The 24,535-nt window shown below is 42.1% G+C and overlaps 1 protein-coding gene across 7 annotated transcripts in view; it reads right to left on the bottom strand.

The window, feature by feature from the left end:
* The window catches only part of xirp2b (xin actin binding repeat containing 2b), a 164,516-nt gene that overhangs the window by 11,135 nt on the left and 128,846 nt on the right, over positions 1–24,535 (bottom strand). For 6 of the 7 annotated variants that reach the window (XM_038789725.1, XM_038789728.1, XM_038789730.1 and 3 more), the window contains 4 exons: positions 14,879–14,989; positions 11,752–11,815; positions 10,824–10,939; positions 757–10,201 (listed from right to left, as the gene is read on the bottom strand). In XM_038789725.1, coding sequence (XP_038645653.1) covers positions 757–10,201; positions 10,824–10,939; positions 11,752–11,815; positions 14,879–14,989 — 9,736 coding nt within the window. The remainder of the gene's footprint in view (positions 1–756; positions 10,202–10,823; positions 10,940–11,751; positions 11,816–14,878; positions 14,990–24,535) is intronic. The other variant, XM_038789726.1, reaches the window with a different exon arrangement.

The raw sequence follows: 24,535 nt of genomic DNA, 5'->3' as shown, positions 1-24,535 counted from the left end.
CTGTCGTACCGTGATCGCCTCCAGGAATGTCTTTTTGCACATTCCCCACTCTTCAAGTGCAGATGTACTTGTTCCTCACACCCACTGCTCAGCCATCAGCAGTTACTCTTTCAACAACTTCCATCCTCAGCACCTCTGCTTTATCACCTCCATCCTGCTTTCAAAAACCTTCCAAATGTTCTTTTCCAAAATGACTTTCATTTCATCCAATTTATCCCTTTTCCATTCTGATCAGTTCCTATTACTTATCAACCTGCTTTGAAAGCCGTCCTTAGCATTCTCAACTTTGAGTAATTTCTTATCAAAATGTAAGTTATTAAAGTGGTTACTCAAATAAACTCCATTTAGCTCTACAAGTAGAAATATTTATCATACATCATTATTACCCCAGTTTCAGTACCTAAGAAATCACATTTGTTTTTGTTCAGCATTAATTTCAATGAACGTAGGAACATGGAAAAGGAGTAGGCCATTCAGCCCTTGAGCCTGTCCCACCATTTAATGAGATCATGGCTGATCTGTGGTCTAACTCCCAATACCTGCCTTTGACCCATATCCCTTAAAATCTTTGCTGAACAAAAATAATGTTCACAATTCATCACTAGAAAAGTGTAATGAGTGTAAAATAGTACAGGAAATCAGTGAAGAAGAAGTAGATTAGTATAAATTCCATTATAGTTTTTATCGATATGATATTGGGTTTATTAATTTAATTGATTTTTTAAGATTAATCTTCACGCTATTCATGCAGATTACCAGTCAAAACATCCTCCTGAAGTGCATCTTCTTGCCACCTAGTTTCACTGGTGTCTGAGATTTCGTAACCAAGGCTCCTGAAGACACGTTCGCTTTCCTGCCATGTCTTTTGAAAATTCTTCAGCAATTCTTCTGGTGTGTTATCAGCTGACATATCCAATATCTGTCCTGAAATTACATCTTCATAGGTTGGCGGTGCATGCCTTGAATCAATGCCTGAAAACATTTCAGAATGCTGGATTCTGGTTCTGGAACCAGTTGCTTCAGTTACAAAACCATCCACATGTGCAAGCTGCTTATTCATTACATCTGGATATGGCCTAGATTGTGTTGCTGCCTTAATTCCTTCCTTGACTCTCTGCGAATACTTAGATTTTTTCAGATGTTTTCCATCTCCCTGGGGTTGTTCATGTTTTATAGGAATAGTCATTTGCCCAGAGCTTTCAAACACAGGTTTCATATCAAATGTTGGGATTTCTTCAAACAAAGGTATTTTCCCAAACAGGTTAGCTTCACCGTCAGTTCCTGACCTTTCAGTGATTGTGACTGGTTCTTTCTGGAAAGAAATGGCTTGATCTGGCACTTCAAATTTCTGAACAAATTCTGAAAAATCTACTTTGGGCATCTGGGCATTCTGCTTGCCAGCAGCAGATTCAGAATCCTCTGTGTCAGAGCCCAAACGTTCTGGAATGTCTATAGGATCTTTACGCATATACACTTTGTTTTTTTCTGACCTCCGAGCCTCTTCAAACATTTCAGTCATATCCTTAACTGTAACAGACTTTACAGGAGAGTCATGTTTAGGTAATATGTCTGTAACCGGCGTGTCAATCTTTAACTGTCGTCGAAGAGTTGCTGGGGATGGAATAATTTCTGACCTCTTTTCTGCTACCTGAACATGTGTAGACTGCGTAGATTGTGAAATACCCTGTGACAGTTTGGCTGTGGTACCTTTAAGTTTGGCAAGCTGGTCATAACGTTTACCTCTCGGTGGAGAAGGTGATGTTGATGATGTGCGAATCCTGGATGTTGGCATGTCAGAGCTGCGCAATGGTAGGGGAGACATCTGTGTAGTTTCCTGTTGGACTGGAGATGGTGTACTATATGCTTTCTGAGAAAGTGGAGGAGAGGAAACAGTTCTAAGGGGTGATTCTGTGCGCCTTGCAGTAGACTCAATAGTGATGTATGAAGGCGATGGCGATGGCATTCTTTTTGCTGGAGACTGAGCTCTCTGTCCTGTAGGTTCACTCAGTTGTTGTCTTCTGCTTTCACATTCTTGCTCTTCCACATTTTGTTTTCCTTGTTTATTTAATTTGCAAGAGCCAATGCTTATCTTGGATATTTTCTGTGATGGAGTGCTGCCACTAAATGATTCTTTTTCAGGTTTTAAACCAGACATGGAAATCAACGCTTTCTGTATTGATTCATCAAAATAGGCAAGCTTTAGTAATGCTTTCTCTTTAATCTGTGTTAGTTCTTTTTTCATCTTTTGCAAATCATTCCCTTTGATAACCGTCATTGGAAATCTATGAACATCTGTCAGCCATTTAGGAAACACTTGCAAAAAGGCTTTTAGTGCATTCAGATCCATGTTGTCACCTGCTTTTTCAAATTGAATCAATCGGAATAAAATATTTTGCAGTTCCTCACGCTTTCGGTAACTATCACTAATTTCTACATAATGTCTTGCTACATCTTTATCAAATTCCTTTTCATGTATAGCAGTACTTCCACTTTCCTCCTTCTCCTGGTTTGTACTTTCCACGTGAGCAGGGGCCAGCCCTTGCTTACTGCTTGCATGTTTTACATAACAAGACTGCTCTTCTGTTGCCTGAAAAGATCCCTGTTCTATCTTATGTTCAATCTGATTTTCTGAAAATAGCATTTCTTTCCAATCATAGTGTTCGCCTAAAGGCTTTTGATTATTTACTATTAAGTCAGCTTTCTGCTGATCTTGTTCACCTTGAAATTTTGGAAACACTTCCTTCTGGGCTTTAACATGATGCATCTGCATTTTTTCATTCTTCATTTCTTTGTATACGGCTCCTTTTCCCTTCTTTTCTTGTACTTTCTGAGTTTCTTCTGAATGAGCTCTACAAGTTTGTTGATTATGTTGTACTGCTTTCTTGTTTTTCACTTGATCTTGTGCAACATTTGTTGCAAGCGTTTGTGGAATAGTTGTCTTTTCAATGTTCTGATCCTTACTTTCAGTTGCTGATAGGTAATATTTACCCATATGATTATGTTGCTGAACAATAACGTTATGCTGCTCTTGTTTAGCCACATCCATATAGTTATTTTGTTTTAGTTGAAATTGTTTAGTGGCAGTTTTCTCTTGACTTTTATTTTCTTCTGGTTTCAACATTTGTTTTTGCTCCTCTTTGTACGAGAGTGCACTTTCTTTCTTTTCTTGCATTGTGTGACCCCCTTTAGGTAGCTGAATAGTTTTGACCTTAAATTTTGGCGAAGAAACTGATCGAGGCTTTGTGTGACCAGGCTGTTCTTGTGCCTTTGCATGTGTCCCTTTGTCTTGTTTAATGGTTCCCAAGCCAATATCTTTCACTGAATCTTTAAATGCATTAAATATGTCTTCCTTGTTGCTCGTTACATCTGAGGAATATTTTAAGATATGGTGCAGTTGCTCTGAAGCAGCTACCACTGCTGTCTGGGAGGAAGAATCCAAAGTGGACATCAAAACTTCTGATGCAGTGGGCTCTGACAGCTCTGGGTGAATGTGCTGCTCTGCAGTGGGGGTCTCTGCCGGTTTGGGGTAAATCTGATACTTCTCAACAGGAGGCATGTTTTCTCGTTGCATTACCTGACCAGCTGGGGAAGTCACATGATCAGCAGATGATTTAACATTCGGCAAAATTGAAGGCATCACTGCAAAACTATTTTCAGATCCTTCTTTAGTTGGGCTTTTTGATACTACTGTGGCTGGCATCCCCATATTTATGGGCCAAGCCATTTTAGCTGCTTTACTTCTTTCCATTTCTTCCCTCTCTTTCCTGTATTTTTCTTCTGCTACCATTAAAGGAGTTTTAAATTTCCTGGCATAAGGCTTAGGTTGTGGTTGTATAGTTTCTCTCTTGGATGAAGGATTTGGTGGCATAAAAGCTTGGTTAACAGCAGAAGTAGCCTGTGCTGGATTTTCCTGTGTTGGCTTTTGAACGGGCCTTATTACTGGTTGATGGGGTGGTGATTGTATAACTTGTGGACGTGTTGAATGCTGAACAGGTTCAGGATGTTTCCCTTGTGCGGGTTCATGTTTCTGCTGTTGAATATCTTGCTTTGAAGACATGGGATCGTCAGCTATAGTTACATTTGATTTTGAGATAAGTTGGAGGTTCTTAACTTGTTCTTTTTGTTTATTGTATTCAAGATTCGGCATTTTTGGTGAAGGCTGAAACTTTGATGCCTTATTAACAAGTTTCCTTTGCTGGGAAGGTGATCGGGGATGAGATGATGGTAGTGGTAGTAAGTTTAAATCAGATGGTGAAGGAGATGGAGGAAGAAGATGCCCTGCTGTGAACATTTCATGGAGAAGTGGTATTGTAGGACTGATAGGGGGAGGGGGAGGAGGTGGAGTAGGAAAAGGAGAAGGAGGGAGTTCAGTTTCATACATTTCTGATTTTATCTGGACTAACGGTGGTGGTGGTGGTGGGAGAGGAAACATTTGACCATCTTCTTCTATATGCGAAGGAGGAGGCGAAAGCACAAATTTACCATGAGAGGATAGTGGAGCAGGTGGAATTGTAAACTGAACCCCTGGCATACTCTTTTTGTCCATCTTTACATGGCTTAATCCTTTCTTTCCGGTATTTTGAGTTTTGATGTCCATTTTGTTTGTAGATATTCGTACTTTTTCAAATGAAGTAGTTCCAGATTTGATCTTAGATGCAAGTTCTTTATTTCCTCTCTGACTATGGTTATCGGCGATTTTATGCAGCTCGTTGTTCCTTTTAATTTCCTGTTTACTTTTTATATCATATTCCATAATGGACTGGGACGTAGAAGTCTGGACTGTATGATTGGATACCTGTGCAATTTGCTGCACGGTGCCCTGAATGGGTTGAGTGTTCATGACTTGTGCAACTGTTGTTTCAATGTCTGTAAAAATGTCAGTCTTTGGTATTGCAATAATCTCAGAAGTTCTTGGTGGCTGGAAAGAATTCTGACCATCTGCTGAGACTGAAACCAGCTGTTTAGCTATTTGCTTGTCAAATGAACCAAAAGGTTCTCTTATTTTGTGTGCATCGTATGTATCATCTGTGGATGTGATTCTGGTTGCTTGCACACTTTGTGCACCACTACATTTAGTTGACCTCCTGGTACTGTGTACATCTGAGGTTTTCGTTATGTCTTCTTTAACAACTTCATTTACTTGAGATTGATGTTGCTTATCAGGTGGCAAAAGAGATTGAAATTCATCTTGTATATCACTTTTCATTGAATCACCTGCTTTCACGTTAACTATTTTAACACTCTCACGTTTTGTCTGTATTGTGTTAACGTTTTTTGTAATATCCATCCTACTTTGTTCTTGAGTTGTTAAAAGAGGTTTTATGGAACTACATGCACCTCTTTTATGGCCAGTGTCCTTTGCAACAGTTTTCTGTTTATGGCTTTCCTGATGGATTTTATTTTGAACAGCTCCTGTTCCACTAGCCCGAGGTTGAACCCACTGTTCTGATGGCTGCTGCAAATTTTGGATAGTAGCTTTTGCATCTCCTTTATTGCTGATCCGGTGTAGCACTTTCTTTTCAGAAGCAGTTTCCAATACATTCCTCATTGAGGATTGAAGGTCAGTTCCCATTCTGATTCCACTTTCAGCCTTCTCCTTTTTGCTTTGGATGTCGTCTAAACATTTTGAAATACATTGGAGGTCACCATGTTCCCCATCTCCCTCAACCACTTCAATAATGGTATTTTTTGACTTTCCCAGTGAATCTAGAGTGCCTTTAATGTCTCCTGGAATGACTTCAAACTTTTCAATACATGTTTTCTGAGATTTTGCTTCTTCAAGAGATTTGAGAGTTGCAGATAGATTGCCACGTACAACTTGTTCCTTTTCTACTACTGTGGGTTGATTTATGGCCTGATTGAGTGAGTACAAAGCTGCTCTTAAATCGCCTCGAACAATTTCTTCTTTTCCTACACTGGCAGATACGTTTTGTTTCTCTGCCATAAAAGTCAGCACTGCATTTTGTACATCACCAGACAGAATTTCAGATTCCACAACTGTCCGTTCAATCTGTGTTTGCTGCTGCTTCAGCTTTTGTTTGGCACCCTCAACATCTCCATATATTATTTCCTCGGACTTCTGTTGCACCATCGCGCTTTCGTCAGTCCCCTGCTGGAGTAGTTTAAGATAGTCCAATGCTCCCGATTCGATACAAGTTGTGTAAAACTGAACGTTGCCCTTTTCCGTGTCATTTACTCTGACCTTCTGTACAAGTTCACTGCTTTGAGACGTGGAAGCTATCAGCTTATCAATTGCAGATTGTATATCGCCTTTTGTTACTTCACCTTGTTGAACCTTCATGTCATCTGATCTGTTGAGAAGAGAATAAACTGTCATCTTAACATCCCCTTTCTCACTCTCTTGAATCAGAATCCCCTTTTTTGCAGAGCTGTCACGGCTTAAAAGATTGCTGATAACTTGCTGAATATCACAACCAAGTATTTCTTCTTTTTCAACTTTAATATCCGTTGTCTTCTTCAAAAGTTGTGCTCTTGTCAAATGAATGTTACCTTTTTCATTAGGGTCCACAGTAATTCCCTTTTCTGTGCTGTCTTTTTTGGATAGTAATTCGATCATTATTTTTTGGATATCTCCTCTGATAATCTGTTCCTTTTCTACCTCTGGCGATGTTTGATTCAGAAGTTGATATTTTGCCATTCTGACATCTCCAACCTCATCTGCTTCAATGATGATTCCTTGGGATTGAAGAAGTTTGCAGTCATAGAGTGACTTAAGTGTTCCCTCAATATTTTTTCCTATTATGTCTGGCCTTTCTACTGCACTTTCATTGAATTGGTGCAAAGGTGTAGTTTCAAAAAGCCAGGTTGTAGTTTTAACATCCACCTGTGGAATTTCTTCGTGAAGTATTTTTAGATGTGCATCATTCAATTCCTTTACGCTGTTCAATGGTTGCTTCTCAAAAAGCCAAATGGCCTGTTTTACATCTCCTTTTTGTACATCCTCTCGTCCAACTGTCTCAATCTCTTTATATTCTGCATCTTCCCCTTTTATTTCATCAATGGTATGTGATTCAAAAAGCCAAGTGGCAGTCCTTACATTACCATGCTGTATTTCACTGACACTGACTGTTCTAACATATTTCTGATCACGATCAGACTCAAATAGTTGGGTATTCGATCTCACATTGCCACCTTGTACGTCAGAAACTGTTTTGAATTTTATTTTCTCATGATCTGTAATTTTGTCCAGTGGTTGTGTTTCAAATCTCCAGCGTGCAGAAGTAACATCCCCTTTTTGAATATCCTCCTGTGTCACAGCTTTGATGACATATACTTCATCAGTTTCTTTAATTAAATCTAGTGGCTTAGTTTCAAACAGCCACCTGGTGCCCCGCACATCTCCACTAATCACTTCCTCTTTCCGAACAGTTGTGACTTCATGATAACATCCTTCCTTATCTTTGATGGCATACAATGGTTGAGTTTCAAACAACATTGTGTAGTTCTTAACATCTCCTTTTTCTATTTGTTCCATACTAAACTTATTGATATCTGTGGTCTCCGAAGAGTCTTCCTTAATCTGATCCAATGAGTAAGTCTCAAAAATGAAACGCCCTTTATCAACATCCCCACCCTGAACATCGGTGATTGTGCGGAGAATTGCTCGCTCTTCAGCATTTTCTTTTATAGCATCTATTGGATGATTTTCAAAAAGCCAAGTGCAATTAATAACATTGCCTTTCTGAATATCTTCTGCTGTCATTGATTTAATTTTCTTCAACATCTCTTCTGAACTGGAGTTGATCAGATCAAGAGATTTGTTTTCAAAGATCCACTTCTTACGAGATACATCCCCTGATTGTATATCTATTTTAGTTACCTGCCTAAATTCTTCCTTCTCTCCTTGTATATTTCCGAGAGGTTCAGTCTCAAACAGGAAGCAGGCCATTCGCACATCACTTCCCTGGATGTCCTCCCGCTGTACTGTACGTGTGGTTAGAATGGTTTCTGAATGATCTTTTATTGCATCTAAGGGCTGAGTTTCAAATAACCAAGTACACGTTTCTACATCTCCTTTCTGAATCTCATCTACTTCATTTTTAATATCTACTTTTTCATAAAGAGCATCCATTGGCTGTGTCTCAAACAACCATCTGCAAGTCTGTACATCTCCTTTAATATCATCACGCTGCGTGGTTATAATTTCTTCATCTTCTACATTGCTAAAATATTTGATGGCATCAAGCGGTTGTGTTTCAAAGAGCCACTTTGCTGTTTTCACATCGCCAGATTGTATTTCCTCTTTGGATATACCCTTAATGATTTGAAACTTTTGAATACTTTCATCAAATTGATCAACAGGTGTTGTCTCAAACATCCATCTACATGTTCGGACATCACCCCTCACAATTTCTTCTCTCCTCACAGTTTTAACCTCATGATAGTGTCCAGCACTATCCTGAACAGCATATAGAGGAGTTGTTTCAAATAAAGTTCTATTTGACATTACAGCACCACTAGTAACACCATCCACTTGAATTTTTTTATATTCATCGGCGTGACTTAAATCCATGGTTTCAAACATCTTTCTGTGATTGTTGACATCACCTTTTTTGATTTCTTCCAGCTGAATTGTTTTTGTATATTTTTCTTTCTCCTCCCCAATCATCTCAAGTGGTTGGGTCTCAAAAAGCCATGTCTGGTGTCTCACATCTCCTTTTTCCTCTTCAGAAGCAACCACATGTTTAAGCTTTCCAACATCTGGGCTGTCCTTTAAGGTGTCCATTGGAACAGTCTCAAATAAGTGTTTTGTTGAACGCACATCACCTCCTATTATTTCTTCAGTTTCTATAGGTCTTGCATTATCATTGTCTTTTAGTGAGTCAAATGGTTGGGTTTCAAACATCCAGCATTGTCTGCTAACATCAGCACCTTGTATTTCTTCCTTATACTTGACTGAAGTATCTGTTTCTAACTGTTCTTTGATGCTGTCTAGAGAATGTGTTTCAAATAACCATTTAGCCTTGCTCACACCACCTTTATTAACTTCCTCCCTAGAGATACCACATACAACCTTTATATTTGAAATGTCCTTATGAATCATATCTAAAGGTTTTGTCTGAAACAGCCAGAGTGCAGTTCTTACATCTCCTCTTTCAATCTCCTCTCTTTTGACAGTTTTGATTTCCAGCACTTGACCAGACTGATCCCTAATGACATAGAGGGGTTGAGTTTCAAATAACTTTGTTGTTTTCTTCACATTTCCTTTAATTTCTTCAACTTCAGTTTTCAGATGCAGGAAGTTAATTTCATCCACTGAATCTAAGTGCCCAAGTGTATCAAGGGACTGAGTTTCAAATAAATATCTTGCCGTTTTAACATCACCGGCAGTAATGTCTTTTGTGGTTGAAGTTTCTGTTGCCTGCTCATCTTCATGGTGAATCTTATTCATTGTGTCAAGTGGCTGTGTTTCAAACAACCAGGTGGCAGTGCGGACATCCCCTCTTGCTAATTCAGGGATCTTACCAGTGGTTTCTGTAGATTCAGGAGAACTTACACCAAGTGTATCAATAGCTTGTGTCTCAAACATCCATGCTGTGTACTTCACATCACCTCCTGCTATCATCTCTTGTTGTGAAATGCATTTTGTCTCGTTTTGGTCTGGGGATTCATCCTTTATAGAATCTAATGGTTGAGTCTCAAACATCCAGCGCATGGACTGTACCTCTCCTTTAAGGATCTCATCCCATTCTAAATACTCTCTTTCTGGGCTTATACATTTCTGGGGGCTCAGGCCAGTGTGTTCAAAGACATATTTAGCCTGTTGCACATCTCCCATTACATCATTATTTTTAGTTTTGTTTGTCACAATCTCACTGATCTCTTGTATAAATTCCTTTTCCAGGTTCTTTCTCATCCCTGGATTAATATGTTTATACAAACGCTTTAACTCATAAAGATTCCTTTGCTTTGAATACAAGTCCTTAGGAATTATTTGTTTTGTCGAAGAAAGAGGGAGTTCGGGAGATTGCGAGAAATAAGTTGTTTCTGATGGTTCATTGAGTAAATCTGGTGGTGGAGGAGGGAACTCTTCCATGCTTCCACAGTTACTGGAAACTGAAGCCGCTGTACTGCCTATTTCTCTCAATGATGTGGCTTCAGAAATCTTGCCTGCTGTAGTGGAGATGTTGGAAGTAGAAACATCAGGAGGCCACTGCATCTCTTGGAAGTTATGCTCTGTCTTAATGGAAAAGTCAATAATCATGTTGAACTATGCATACCTTTTGTTGCTGTTTCTGAGCATTCAGTTTGTTTCACATCAGTCTTCATGCAATGCAATGTCAACACACCATCTTCATTATATTCCACCAAACATTCAATTCAACGTCACAATGCAATATTGACAAAAAAATGGAAGGCTGTTTAGTAATATTACTTTGTTTCCTCAAATCCTTCTCTGTTTGATGGTTTTCATAATTAAGGAAGCTAGGTGATGTTAAAGTGATTTCTTACCTTTCCGTTTTCTTCAAAATATTCTTAATTTCTCCATAATGGTTCTTTTTCATCCCTACTTGTATGACTTAGTGAAACAAAAATACTTTATATTGGGGAAAGTGATGAACGGGATTATAATATTTCTAAGATGATAGGAAGTGGAACAGATAATGATGTGCAGCAGAGAAAAGAAATGTTAAAGAATTAGAACAAAAAGATGTAAAGTTAGAAAAAGTACACTTTTCCAGTTTAAAAACTCTGCATATCAAATGTGCATTTCTTGCATTTATAAGTCTTATCAGTAAACAAGCAATGTTAATAGTCAATGCTGTCAACGTGCACACATTCAAGAACAGTGTGATATATACCTTAATCTTTTTGGTGGTGTTAGTCGCTATTTGGGTAGGCTGGGCTGTTTTTTCAAACTGCTGTTTTAACATCTGAGTGGAGACTTTTGGCTTTTCATCTTCAGTCACTCCATCTGCTGTTCAAAGATAAAAGAAATATATGAATAATATTCTTGAAATAAAGGAGAAAGTGAAATACAAACACCCGTGTGATGCACCGTGTTTATTCTGTCTTTCTTTTAACAAAAGCCCTCCCCAGATACTATCAATGCCCTTCACAGACGCACCAGCGAGAAAGCAAGCTTGAATTGGAGAAATTGGAAATTCAACCCAGTATTTTTTTGAATTTTTGCACAGAAATTAATATACACTCCCAGGTACATTCTGCTGTATATATTTAAGAAAGACATCGGAAGTATAATTTATAATCCTCTCTCTTAATTAATATGCCGCCCTCCCACCACCACCACACATTGGTAAACACATCATCAATTTTAATTCGAGAGTCACCTTAATTCGGTAACCTTTTGTTCTCAACCCTTCTGCCTATGGGAACAATTTCTCCATCTCCACTCTCTCTAAACCCCTCACAATTCTGAGCCCCTCCATCAAAGCTCCTCTCAATCTTCTCTTCTCTGAGGAGAACAGTCCCTTCTTCTGTGATCTCAGCCTCAACATCCAGTCCTTTCACTTCTGCTATGCCACAGCACCCCCTCAAGAAAGGGTGGAATAAACTCAGGAATTTGATGTGTATATACCAGAGATTTGGTGATGAGAGCTTGTATTAATTAGTACCAAGCTTTGGTTCTTAATTTTTAATTAATGTAGAATTAATTTCAGTTGTGAGTGGTTTATGACTGCTTGAAGCTCAAAGTAACATAACCTGAAGCATATGACAAAAGTATTGATGTGGTACTCACCACGCATTGAATACAATTATAGCACTTACTCAATTGACTTTCAAAGTTGCCCACCATACTTGACAGATGAGTATTCTGTTCCATAACAGAGGCCTGTAGAAACACACCAACTTTACTCATACAGAATCGATTAGAGTGCAGTAAAACACATCAAAAATGTAACAATCACATTGTCGACATGTCAGGCATTTTAAACTGTCACTAGCTAAAAACAAGTTTCATTTTTAAAGCAGTGCTGTACTTTACAAAGTGAATTCATTAAATTTCTTGAGCTTTAGCTCACAAATCTCCACAAGCTATTTGGCACAAAGGCAAAACATTGCTGAAAACCTGAAACAGAAAATTCTGTAAACGTTCAGCAGATCTGGCTGCTTCTGTGAACAGAGGAACAAAGTTAAGAGGTGAAACTTTACCTTGACAGATCTACACATCGAGGGGAGGCCGGTTGTGTGTCAGGAACCTGGTTGATTTAATCGTGGGCTTTGTTGTGGCACTAATTCAGCCACAGTATTAACATTCCACTTCTGCGTCAGCTGACCAATAAGAGAGAGTGGGCAGGATGGCACACTAAATCTGTCAAAGGAAGTACTTCCATTTAAGAGGACCCCAACAGGAGTCACCAACCACAGGAATGGAAAGGAAACTACAGAAAGTTGCAGCTCCACACCTCTGATTCTTCCTGGAGATCTTACTACCAGAACTGAAAGACTAAAGTTAGGTAATATTTTTGAAGGAAGGGAGGAAAAGGTCAGCATCTCAAACCAAGCAGACATGAATGGAAGCGATCAAGTGTGGCATCATGGAGCACGAGTAAAACTGGAGTCAATGGGAATCAAAGGAGAAGCTCCCCACTGATTGGATGCATACATGGCACAAAGATGTTTTTATGTTTGCTGGAAGTCAATCATCTCAGTCAAGGGACATCATTCCTCGGGGTGGTGTCCTCGGCTCAACCATCTTCAGCTGTTTCATTAATGATTATCCCTTTATCACAAGGTTAGATTGGGATGTTTTTGAAGAATTCAATATCATTAATGGCTCCTCAGATACTAGGGACGATCAATAAAAATGTTGGTCCAGCCAGCGATGCCCACATCCCATGAAAGGCTTTTTAAAAAAGCAATCCATATCCATTTACAGCAGGAGCTGGATGACATTCAGGCTTGGGCTGTTAAGTGGCATGTAACATTTACGCCACACAATTGCCAGGCAATGGCCCCTTCCAACAAGAGAGAATCTAACCATCTTCCCTTGACATTCAATGTCATTACCACCACTATCAACATTCTGGGGTCACCATTGATCAGAAACTGAACTGGGCCAGCCATATAAATACTGCGGTTCCAGGAGCAGGTCAGAGGCTGGACATTCTGCAGTCATTAACACTTCTCCTGATTCCCTAAAGCCTGCGTATCATCTCTCAAGCACAAATCAAAAATGTGATGGAGTACTCTCCACCTGCCTGCAAGAGAGAAACTTCAACAACACAAGAAGCTTGATGTGATCCAAGACAAAGCTATCCACTTGATTGGCACCTTGTCCAGCACCATAAATATTCACTCCCTCTATCAGAGAGGCCACAGTGTGTACCATCTACAAGATGCACTGTAACAACTCACCAAGTCTCCTTCCAATCCCGTGACCAAGCCAGCTATAAAGACAAGGGCGGCAGACACATGGGAACACCACCACCTGCAAGTTTCACTCCAAACTATACACAATCCTGATTATGAACTATATCACGGTGCTCCGTCCCTAACAGCATTATGTGTATCTACAGCACAGAGACTGCAGTGATTCACCACCTAGGGCAATAAGTGATGAGCAATAAATGCTGCCTAGCCAGCGACATCTGCATCCTGTGAAAGAATAAAAGTGAGCAGCATGAGTACTGTTCTTCAAATCTAGAGACAGTACTGTTGGAAGTTCAAGGACCACTGGATGGAAGGAATGCTAAGTGAGTGCCATAGCACTTTCAGGTACCGGCTCCACTCTCTGACTTGCCAAAGGCTGGCGGGGGCGGAGGGGAGATTCTCCAGTGATATCCACATTGATAGCCACTGACAATGTGTGCTCATCTATTGCATTGGGAATGAGATCGTGTGTCAAAAGATAATGAGTTGCTATAAAAGCCTGAAAGTCCTGTAGAGCAGTATGTGTCCCCACTCCCCCAGTTCTGTTTCTCTCGCTGGAGTTCTACACATCCTTCTACAGCAAGGAGAGAAAACAGAGAATTATGAGTGTTAAGAATAGCCTGTGTGGAGAGAGAAAGGCATTTGTGAAAGGCGACTGTGAGGCATGGATGCATGTGGGCAGCTGAATAAGGATGAGTGTGAGCGTTGGCTGCTCAGGTGGGGATATGAAGAAGTTCCTAAAGAGAGAGGGATGAAGGAAGCTGCAAAGTGCAAGTGTATTTTGCGAAAATCATCGTGTGGATCTTGGCACCTGAAAGTGTTATTACCCCTTACTTTCCAACCTTCCTGATATTCTTGGAATTCTCGCAGCACTGTATTCAGGTTCAAGGGCTCAGGTTCCAGCTGCTCCCCGAGATCCACTCAGCAGCTGCTCCAGACAAGAGTCAGAGACTGAGGGCAACTTTCCCAGATCGTTTTTCCATTCCTGTGGCTGCTTCAATCTCAGGAATCCACGTCCAGTTCAACCTTCATGACTTATGCCAAGGTACCTTAAACACAAATCCTTACATTAACAGATTTAGTGCACCATCCCACCTGCCCTCTTTGACTGGTCAGGAAACCTGGAATGGGGATAGTAATGCCAAAGCTCAGCTGAGGTTCCATGGCAAAGCTGTTTGCAGATCCCAATATGTTTCTGACCCACCACTGTTTCGTCCAATCAAGTGAAAATTACATCTTTAATTCAATTTCCCAGTCAGCACTTGCTGTCAGATGCACTGAGTATTACCCACCTTTTCTGTTTTCATTTCAAACTACTATTTTTAAAGTTTTACTCAAACATATTGGAGATTTCCCAACTGTCCTGCCAGTGGGATCTTCGAGCACTGCCGAATCCCACCCAGACTGAAATCTTTGGAAAACATTTAATCTAATCGATAACAAGAAGTGTTAAAGATAGAACTAAGTAGAATAGGACTTAAATTTAAATAATTTTATCCAACAGCTGTATTGTATTTATTACCGTTTCCATTGTGTAGGCTATATGCTCTTCAGATGTTGATGGTGGATCATTTGCCTGATCATTTTTTCTGGTACAGTTGTTTACTTGAACTTTTCTGGTGCTTGTCACATCCTGAAATAAGTAATGTAACATGTAATGTTAATCACCACATCTATAAAAAGGTTTCTATTCAACATATTAGGAGAAAAAGACCTGCGTAGTATTACAATCGCTAGCACTAATAATGACTAAAATAAAATAAAACAAAGTCAAATAACTTATTTAGTGCAAAAATGTAGCAAATATGTATAAATTTGCCCAAAGACATTTCATTAAAAATAAGTAAATAATTATGGTATTTGAGGCATTCTTCATACAAGTAAACATTTGCATTTATATGACTGCAGGGCTTACTGGGCTTAGTCAACAGGTCTTTGTCTTGAGATGGCTATGTTTTAAACTGTCTGATTAGTTTCAGGAAAAATGGACTAACGAAGAGAGTCATGTGATCTATTATGCATTCTGTCCAGTGACTTGGTTACTATGGAGACAGAGAGGCCCAGGGTAAGAATTAATGAAAGCAAAGTATAAAACATTCAGAAACATGAAACAACGGCAAGAGCAGCTGTGCTGATTGTAGATAGACTTTCAGTCTTCAAGTTTTTGGACAGAAAAAGAAAGACAGGTCTCAGAGAGAGAGAGAGAGAAAGAGAGAGTGAGAGAGAGATTGCAGATGATGTAATCAGCAGAGAGGGGAAGGATATTAGATCACTGCGGCTGCCAAGCAGTAATGCAGACAGAAAGTCTCTGATCATAGAGATGCATCCCGTGGCAATCAATGGAATCTGGAAGATTTGTCCTGGCGGTGTGGGAAAGGGGAAAGGGGAAGAAACATAGGTTGGTAGTCAGTTTGGCAAATTTCTGAAAAGTGAGAGGAGTCCTTTTGATGGCCACTTGAAGTTACGACTGGGGAGAGGCAAACCCATTGGAAGCTCGAAGTGATATTGGACTGGTTGCTGTTAAAACTGCAATTCTGCGGAGAATGGGAAATGAAGTAAAATTGCGACGTTGGTTGTGTTAAAAGGAGTTAAAAGTTAAAAGGAGATATTTTTAGATTAGAGTATTAGTTACCTACTAAATAATGGTTTATTTAAGTTGCTCTTAGTTTGTTAGTTGCAGTAAAAGTCTTAAACCTAAAATCCTGCACGATCCTTTCAATTGGTCACTGAGAATGCAAATATCTTGTCTAAAGTTGGTCTCTACAGGATTGTAACATTTACATTAGGAAAACAGGTGAACAATCTTCTTGGGGGATACTGAATTGAGAGAGAAGATCTTACTTCAATTCTTATTATGAACTGCAATTATGCACCCCACATTTTAGTGAGGCAAGGGATTACTGACTATTTCCTGCACAAGCCTCAAAGTCTCAGATTAAATGCAACCATATTTAAATGTAGATTTAGCACAATTCAATCACTACTAAACCAGATTTGGTGAGCAAATTGGATAAGGCCCCAAAACAGGCATAGGGATTATGATCCACGATTAACCTATCATTTCCAATGCAGGCAATCTGGCAATGATGCCACGTTGCACCTGGCACACATCCCATTCTGCTGAGAAAATAGCGCGAAAGCCCCTAAACGGGCTTTGTGCCAGGTGCTGAACAGAGTGCGATGCTCCCAGCAAAACTGTTGAGTGGCTGGATGCCTGATTAGGGGGTGCATAAATCTTGAGAGGTTACAACAAAACCCAGTTAGCATGCAGTACTTAAAGAAAGCCTGCACCTCTTAAAGGGAAGGTGTATTTTGGCTGAAGATGCTTCTGGAGTTCATACACAAGTGACTTTGATTTGGGAAAGACACAGGAAAGGCACAACATGGCCGAGCGGATTCAAAAGTTGCGTCAATGCACCGGAGGCCTTGGTGCTGGAGGGTTCCAAATTAAGATAAGTCTTCCATGTTCTGGGCGGTAGAAGGCCATCCAGACAAACTCTGAGAAGGCAATGGAGCCATGCAGGTCAGCCCTGCGAACTTGGATGCAATACTAAAAGAGCCTCACATGAGTGGTGAAGGTCAGTGAATTCATTTCCAAATGATACATTCCTCAACTGTACCACAATGCATCACATCCCCATTTCTTATCTACATCAATCATGACTCAAACCTAACACTCCTAATTCACCTCACCCTCAAATACTTAATGATATTGTAAGACTCAGACACATAACCCACAACTTGCATACATTTCCAGCTATTCAACCAAGAAAGCGAAGCATCAAACAAACATACTGTACCAGACTCACTGATGCATTTACTCTCACTCTTGCAGGACTAGATGGCAGGCAACATGAGGCATCAGCAGGGTATAGGCGTGACAGGTTGTCCTCAGCTCAGGGAAGAAATAGAACTGAAGAAAGGGATTAGGAGAGCTAAGAGAGGGCATGAAAAATCTTTGGCAGGTAGGATCAAGGAAAACCCCAAGGCCTTTTACACATATGTGAGAAATATGAGAATGACTAGAGCGAGGGTAGGTCCGATCAAGGACAGTAGCGGGAGATTGTGTATTGAGTCTGAAGAGATAGGAGAGGTCTTGAACAAGTATTTTTCTTCAGTATTTACAAACGAGAGGGGCCATATTGTTGGAGAGGACAGTGTGAAACAGACTGATAAGCTCGAGGAGATACTTGTCAGGAAGGAAGATGTGTTGCGCGTTTTGAAAAACTTGAGGATAGACAAGTCCCCCGGGCCTGACGGGATATATCCAAGGATTCTATGGGAAGCAAGAAATGAAATTGCAGAGCCATTGGCAATGATCTTTTCGTCCTCGCTGTCAACAGGGGTGGTACCAGAGGATTGGAGAGTGGCGAATGTCGTGCCCCTGTTCAAAAAAGGGAAAAGGGATAACCCTGGGAATTACAGGCCAGTTAGTCTTACTTCGGTGGTAGGCAAAGTAATGGAAAGGGTACTGAGGGATAGGATTTCTGAGCATCTGGAAAGGAACTGCTTGATTAGCGATAGTCAGCACGGATTTGTGAGGGTTAGGTCTTGCCTTACAAGTCTTATTGACTTCTTTGAGTAGGTGACCAAGCATGTGGATGAAGGTAAAGCAGTGGATGTAGTGTACATGGATTTTAGTAAGGCATTTGATAAGGTTCCCCATTGTAGGCTTGTGCAGAAAGTAAGGAGGCATGGGATAGTGGGAAATTTGGCCAGTTGGATAACAAACTGGCTAACCGATAGAAGACAGAGAGTGGTGGTGGATGGCAAATATTCAGCCTGGAGCCCAGTTATCAGTGGTGTACCAGAGGGATCAGTTCTGGGTCCTCTGCTGTTTGTGATTTTCATTAACGACTTGGATGAGGGAGTTGAAGGGTGGGTCAGTAAATTTGCAGATGATACGAAGATTGGTGGAGTTGTGGATAGTGAGGAGGGCTGTTGTCGGCTTCAAAGAGACATAGATAGAATGCAGAGCTGGGCTGAGAAGTGGCAGATGGAGTTTAACCCTGACAAGTGTGAGGTTGTCCATTTTGGAAGGACAAATATGAATGCGGAATACAGGGTTAACGGTAGGGTTCTTGGCAATGTGGAGGAGCAAAGAGATCTTGGGGTCTATGTTCATAGATCTTTGAAAGTTGCCACTCAAGTGGATAGAGCAGTGAAGAAGGCCTATGGTGTGCTAGCGTTCATTAGCTGAGGGATTGAACTTAAGAGCCGTGAGGTGATGATGCAGCTGTACCAAACCTTGGTCAGGCCACATTTGGAGTACTGTGTGCAGTTCTGGTCGCCTCATTTTAGGAAGGATGTGGAAGCTTTGGAAAAGGTGCAAGGATGTTGCCTGGAATGGAGAGTAGGTCATACGAGGAAAGGTTGAGGGTGCTAGGCCTTTTCTCATTAGAACGGAGAAGGATGAGGGGCGACTTGATAGAGGTTTATAAGATGATTAGGGGAATAGATAGAGTAGACAGTCAGAGACTTTTTCCCCGGGTGGAACACACCATTACAAGAGGATATAAATTTAAGATAAATGGTGGAAGATATAGAGGGGATGTCAGAGGTAGGTTCTTTACCCAGAGAGTCGTGGGGGCATGGAATGCACTGCCTGTGGAAGTAGTTGAGTCGGAAACGTTAGGGACCTTCAAGCGGCTATTGGATAGGTACATGGATTAGGGTAGAATAATGGAGTGTAGGTTAACTTCTTAAGGGCAGCACGGTAGCATTGTGGATAGCACAATTGCTTCACAGCTCCAGGGTCCCAAGTTCAATTTCGACTTGGGTCACTGTCTGTGTGGAGTCTGCACATCCTCCCCGTGACTGCGTGGGTTTCCTCCGGGTACTCCGGTTTCCTCCCACAGTCCAAAGATGTGCAGGTTGGGTGGATTGGCCATGAAACATTGTCCAAAATTCTTTGATTAACCGAGGACAAAAGTTTGGCGCAACATCGTGGGCCGAAGGGCCTGTTCTGTGCTGTATTTCTCTAATCTAATCTCATAACTGGGGCAGCCACATTCAGCTGTGTGGCTGAATGGGCGGCATAATAGCACAGTGGTTATCACTGTTGTTTCACAGCGCCAGGGTCCCAGGTTCGATTCCCGGTTTAGGTCACTGTCTGTCTGTGCAGAGTCTGTACGTTCTCCCTGTGTCTGCGTGGGTTTCAACATGTGAATCATTCGGCATAAGTGTTATTCAACCGGCCACCGGGAAAGAGTACAGCAAGTGCCAGCTAACCAGAAGATGGGGGCCACACTAGTTTGTTGCGGAGGTCTATGATGGGGCATTGTACAGTGAAAAGCTGGGCCGGGATTTTCCGAGCCTCCGTGCCAAAATCGCGCTCGGTGCCCGGAGAATCGCTGCCAATCGAGCGTGCACGTTCGACGCAGCGCCAATCGGGGGCCAGTGAAAGAGGCCCCTGCGATGATTCTCCGGCGACAACTGCCAGTGTTCCCACTGGTGTGGGCCTCTCATGGTCACACCCGGTGGGAATGTCGGCTGGCGGCTGCGGACACAGTCCACACCACCTTGGTGGGGGGCGGAGGATCATTCACCAGGAGGGGGCCTCCAAGACGGCCAGGGATCCAATTGGGGGCCACCTATCAGCGGGCGTGCGCGATCTGGGGAGGGCCTATGTTGTCGGTGCCAGCCTGCGGTGTGGGTCGGCCATGTGGCCGAGGCCACCGCTGTGCGCATGCATGGACCCCCGACCGGAAGTGCAGGGCCCCGAATTGGCAGTCGGAGCAGGGAGGAATACTCCAGGGCCCTGCTAGCCCCCTGCAAATCGCAAAATCACCCTGGATTTACTCCAGGTAAGTCCAGAGTGATTCACCTGAGTTTTTTCGGAGGTGTGTGGACGTAGCGCCATTATTGGAGAATCCCGCCCCTGATGTTTAAGGACAGAAATGCTTGGTACATTAGCAGGCCTCCCACAAGAGCACAGGTATTAGGAACAAAAGAAGGCCATTTGGCCCCTGGAGCCTGTTCCAGCCTTAACTCTACTTTCTTCTCTATCGTCCATAGCCTTTGATTCCTTTGCTGACCAAAAATCTATCTAACTCAGCCTTGAATATAGTTAATGACACTTCCTCTAATGTTCTTTGAGGAAGAGAATTCCATAGACCCTCATGGAAACAAAATTCTCCTCATCTCAATCTTAAATGGGAGACCACTAACTTTTAAACTTTGCTTAACCTCCCATTGTCTCCACTGGCAATTAGTTTCTGTATGCTATCTTTGGGGAAGTGTCCATTTTTAAAAACTCACAGGACTTATTTAAAGTTCAATATTTCCAGATCTGCTGTTTTTCTCCATTATTATGACACTAAGGCTGGAATTTTCTGGCCGCTTACTGGCAGTGAGATTCTCTGGGCCCACCGGCTGCACACTCCAGCCTGTGGCTTTCCCAGTGGCGTGGGGTGGCTTCAATGGGAATTCCCATTGACTGCGGCGGGAGCAGGGAATCCCACTGCCAGTGAATGGCACGCTGCCTCCCGCCACTAGGAAACACATGGCTGGGAGGCTGGAGAATCCAGCCCGAGATTGCAAAGAGCCCAGAAAGCCTGTCATTACTGTCATGCAGTTTGGAGGAGACTGGCACCAGCTTGGCTCAAGTCTTTCTGCAGAGCTTGGAGTCCATCCCTTCCAGTGTGAAAATGACGGCCAACTCTATGAGAATAGCTGAGTATCCACATAAGGAAATAATGTGAAGAATGTAGGATTTTAGACATGTTGGATTAAAACGTTTGGCAATTTAAGGGTTAGAAGCCTGGGATTAAGTGTTTTTGACTGCAGTGGTCATGTTTTTAAAATAATCTTGTTTGTAAGACCAAAAAACTTTGAGGAGCCAGAGGTAAAATTGACCAGTGAAGGGCCTGGACTAATGCAGTGTTGATTGACTTGGGGGAGTCCCTGGGGAATTAATCTGTTTTCAGTCTGGGAAGTTAATTTGTTTTGCGTTTAGGGAGATGATATCATTGCTGGGTGGAGCTAAGGTATTCAGACATTTTGAGAAAGCTTTTTGAGTTAAGACCGTAAGACCAAAAGACCATAAGACATAGGAGTGGAAGTAAGGCCATTCGGCCCTTCGAGTCCACTCCGCCATTCAATCATGGCTGATGGGCATTTCAACTCCACCTACCAGCATTCTCCCTGTAGCCCTTAATTCCTCGCGAAGTTGAGGTCGATCTGACTACCCTTTAGACCACATGTAAGGTATTTGCTCTCACAATACTATAGTTAAAAAAGGCGTAATAGTATTTAAAGCCGAGCAGATTTTTCTGAGGATAAGGGAAAAGCTAAAACACACCAGTTGAAACAGCTTTGCGGAGACATCCAGCCAGAGTCTGCAAGGGTTCTAACAGCAGCCAAATCTGTTCTGGAATGCAAGTATTAATCTGTGCCATTGTATTGAGAGCTGGTTTTATTTTCCCTTTCTTGTCATTTAGTTGGGGATAGAGATTATAATTAAGGTTATGGTGTTTACTGTATTGAGTAGCATTCTTTAAGGGGTAAAAGGGGTAATTGTAAACTATTTTCGTGTGTGATGTTAAAGAGTTTAATAGTGTATTAATAAAGTTTTATTTTAAAATACCAAATTCCTGTTTATTTGTGCACCAGGTACTAGGCTGGTATTTTGCCTGCACCGGGGATTGGATTAGGGTGTGCCCTGCAGGGGGGTGCAAGGAGTGTTCAAGAATCCCTTTATAGGTGATTGGGACACTGGCAGGATCCAGGGTCACGTCCGGGGGGGGGGGGGGGGGGGGGGTCGAGAGATCGAAGTGCGATTTTAAAATGGCGTCCCAATCTCTTCCTGCACTGAGGAGTTCTGCTCATCGGAGCTCCTCAGTGCAGGAAATGACGCTAAGTGCAGCGGGTGTTCCCCGCTGAGGCATTAAAAATAACCAGAGTGCCATTGGAAAGCGAGGTGGTTTAGTTAGATCGCGCCCATTGTCTCCACAAGGATCATGTAATGGCACTCCTACCAATACTGTCATGGACAGATGCATCTGCGACATGTAGATTGGTGAGGGCAAGATCAAGATTTTCACTCTTGTTGGTTCCCTCACCACCTGTCGCAGGCCCAGCATGGAAGATATGACCTTTAGGACTCTATCAGCATAATCAATAGTGATTCTACTGAGCCTCTCTTGGTGATAGGCTTTGAGGTCCCTCACTCAGAATACATTCTGTGTCCTTGTTATCTGGTTTAGCAGGATCTGGTTTAGCACAGTGGGCTAAACAGCTGGCTTGTAATGTAGAACAAGGACAGCGCGGGTTCAATTCCCGTACCAACCTTCCCGAACAGGCGCCGGAATGTGGCGACTAGGGGCTTTTCACAGTAACTTCATTGAAGCCTACTTATGACAATAAGCAATTATTATTATCTTAAAGCTTCTTCAAAGTGGTTTTCAGTGTGGAGGAATATTCATTCACCAGCTGAGAGAAGGTTGTAGATGGTAATGAGCAAGAAATTTCCTTACCCATGTTTGACCAGATGCAAAGCCATATCATGAGATCCGGAGTCAATATTGTGGACTCCCAGGGCAACACCCCCGACTGCATACAAACTTATTGCCCCAGGTCTTGAGGGTCTGCTCGGGAACAGGATATACTCATGGACCTCCAGTGATGGAGGTGTCTGGGACCTAGGCTGGAAAGTCTTGGTTAGCCTTTGGGACAACTCTCCTAGATGTTTGTAAGGTGGACTATGCAAGGCTAAATGGGCAGGTTGTGCAGTTGTTGTTGCTGGTGTTTAGGTCATTGTTGGATGGTCTGTCCGGTTTTATTCTTTTTCGATTTTTCTGTAGCAGTGTAGTACTACTCAATGGCTTACTAGGCTATTTCAAAGAGCAGTCAAGAGTCAAGCATATTATGTGCCTGGTGTCACATGTAGGCCAGACCAAGTGAAGGCAGCAGATTTTCTTCCTAAATAAAGATTAGTGAACCAGATGGGTTTTTACACCAATCTGTTAGTTTCATAGTTACCATTAAGGTGGCTAATTTTTAATTCTAGATTTTTTAAGTAATGCCATGGTGGGATTGAACTCGTCCCCAGAGCATTACCAAGGACTCGGAATTACTAGTCCAGTTACATTAGCACTATGCCACTAACAACACATTTGTCCACCCATCACCGTTTACTGTTGCCTGTCAGGGAGCCAGCCCAGATTACTGCCACTCATGCTGAGGTGCTGCAATATAAGGCCCGGACACTGAGGCTCGGAGCTGCTCAAGGTCCTCTGAGACGATAAAGAATATCCCCCACTGTGAGTTGGAAGGTTGTTACCCTTGTGTCACTTGTTACTCACCTTGCCAGACTCAACATATCATGAAAGTGCTTTCTTCACTGATGTATATCTTCTGAATGACTCCCCAGCTGCTGACCTCTACAACCACCCCAATCCATACCTTCTTGGTCTGCCTGGGGGAACTTCTACTTCTGTAGGAGGTAAAAGAACAACTCTCTTCTATCCGACAATGTCAGTCAGCGCCTCAAGGGAGACATCAGAGAAATGTGGGCTGCCCACACATGCCTTCCCAGGTTAACATTGGCCCTCCAAGCACCCAACTGCTCCATCCTTCCGGACAATGGTGGGCCCAATCATTTTTGATTTTTTCAAAAATTGCCTTCAGTAATGAGGTTCCACTTCTAGGCTGCTCCTGGCACCACTAATTGGGTAGTAAATTAGTGCTGCCCAACCCTGAGTGAAAATCCAGCCTATGGTGTCAGTTCATTACAGGTGCAAATATGTTTTCAAACATTTCTTAGAAAGCCCTTTGGATGATGGGGGACAGTGGTACCATGGTTAGCAGTGCTGCTTCACAGCGCCAGGGACCCTTGTTCAATTCTGGCCTGGGCTGTCTGTTTGTGTAGAGTTTGCGCTTTCTCCATGTGTCTGCATGGGTTTCCTCGGGTGCTCTGCTTTCCTCTCGCAGTCCAAAGATATGCTGGTTAGGTGGATTGGCATGATCAATACATGGGGTTATGGGTGTAGGTTAGGGGCGGTGGGGTGGTGGGCCTAGGTAGAGTGCTATTTCGGAGGGGTGGTGCAGACTCAATGAGCCAAATGGCCTCCCTCTGCACTGTGGGGATTCTATGAAATGGTCCATGTTTATGAGTGCTGCAGATTTCCAATAAATGCTACGATTTCCAGTCAAAACATTAAATATAAGGGACGGGTTT

The sequence above is a fragment of the Scyliorhinus canicula genome, chromosome 2, assembly GCF_902713615.1.
Source record: "Scyliorhinus canicula chromosome 2, sScyCan1.1, whole genome shotgun sequence".
NCBI classification, from domain to species: domain Eukaryota; kingdom Metazoa; phylum Chordata; class Chondrichthyes; order Carcharhiniformes; family Scyliorhinidae; genus Scyliorhinus; species Scyliorhinus canicula.
Note: the sequence above shows the minus strand (reverse complement) of the source record. Positions and strands in the feature narration are given on the sequence as shown.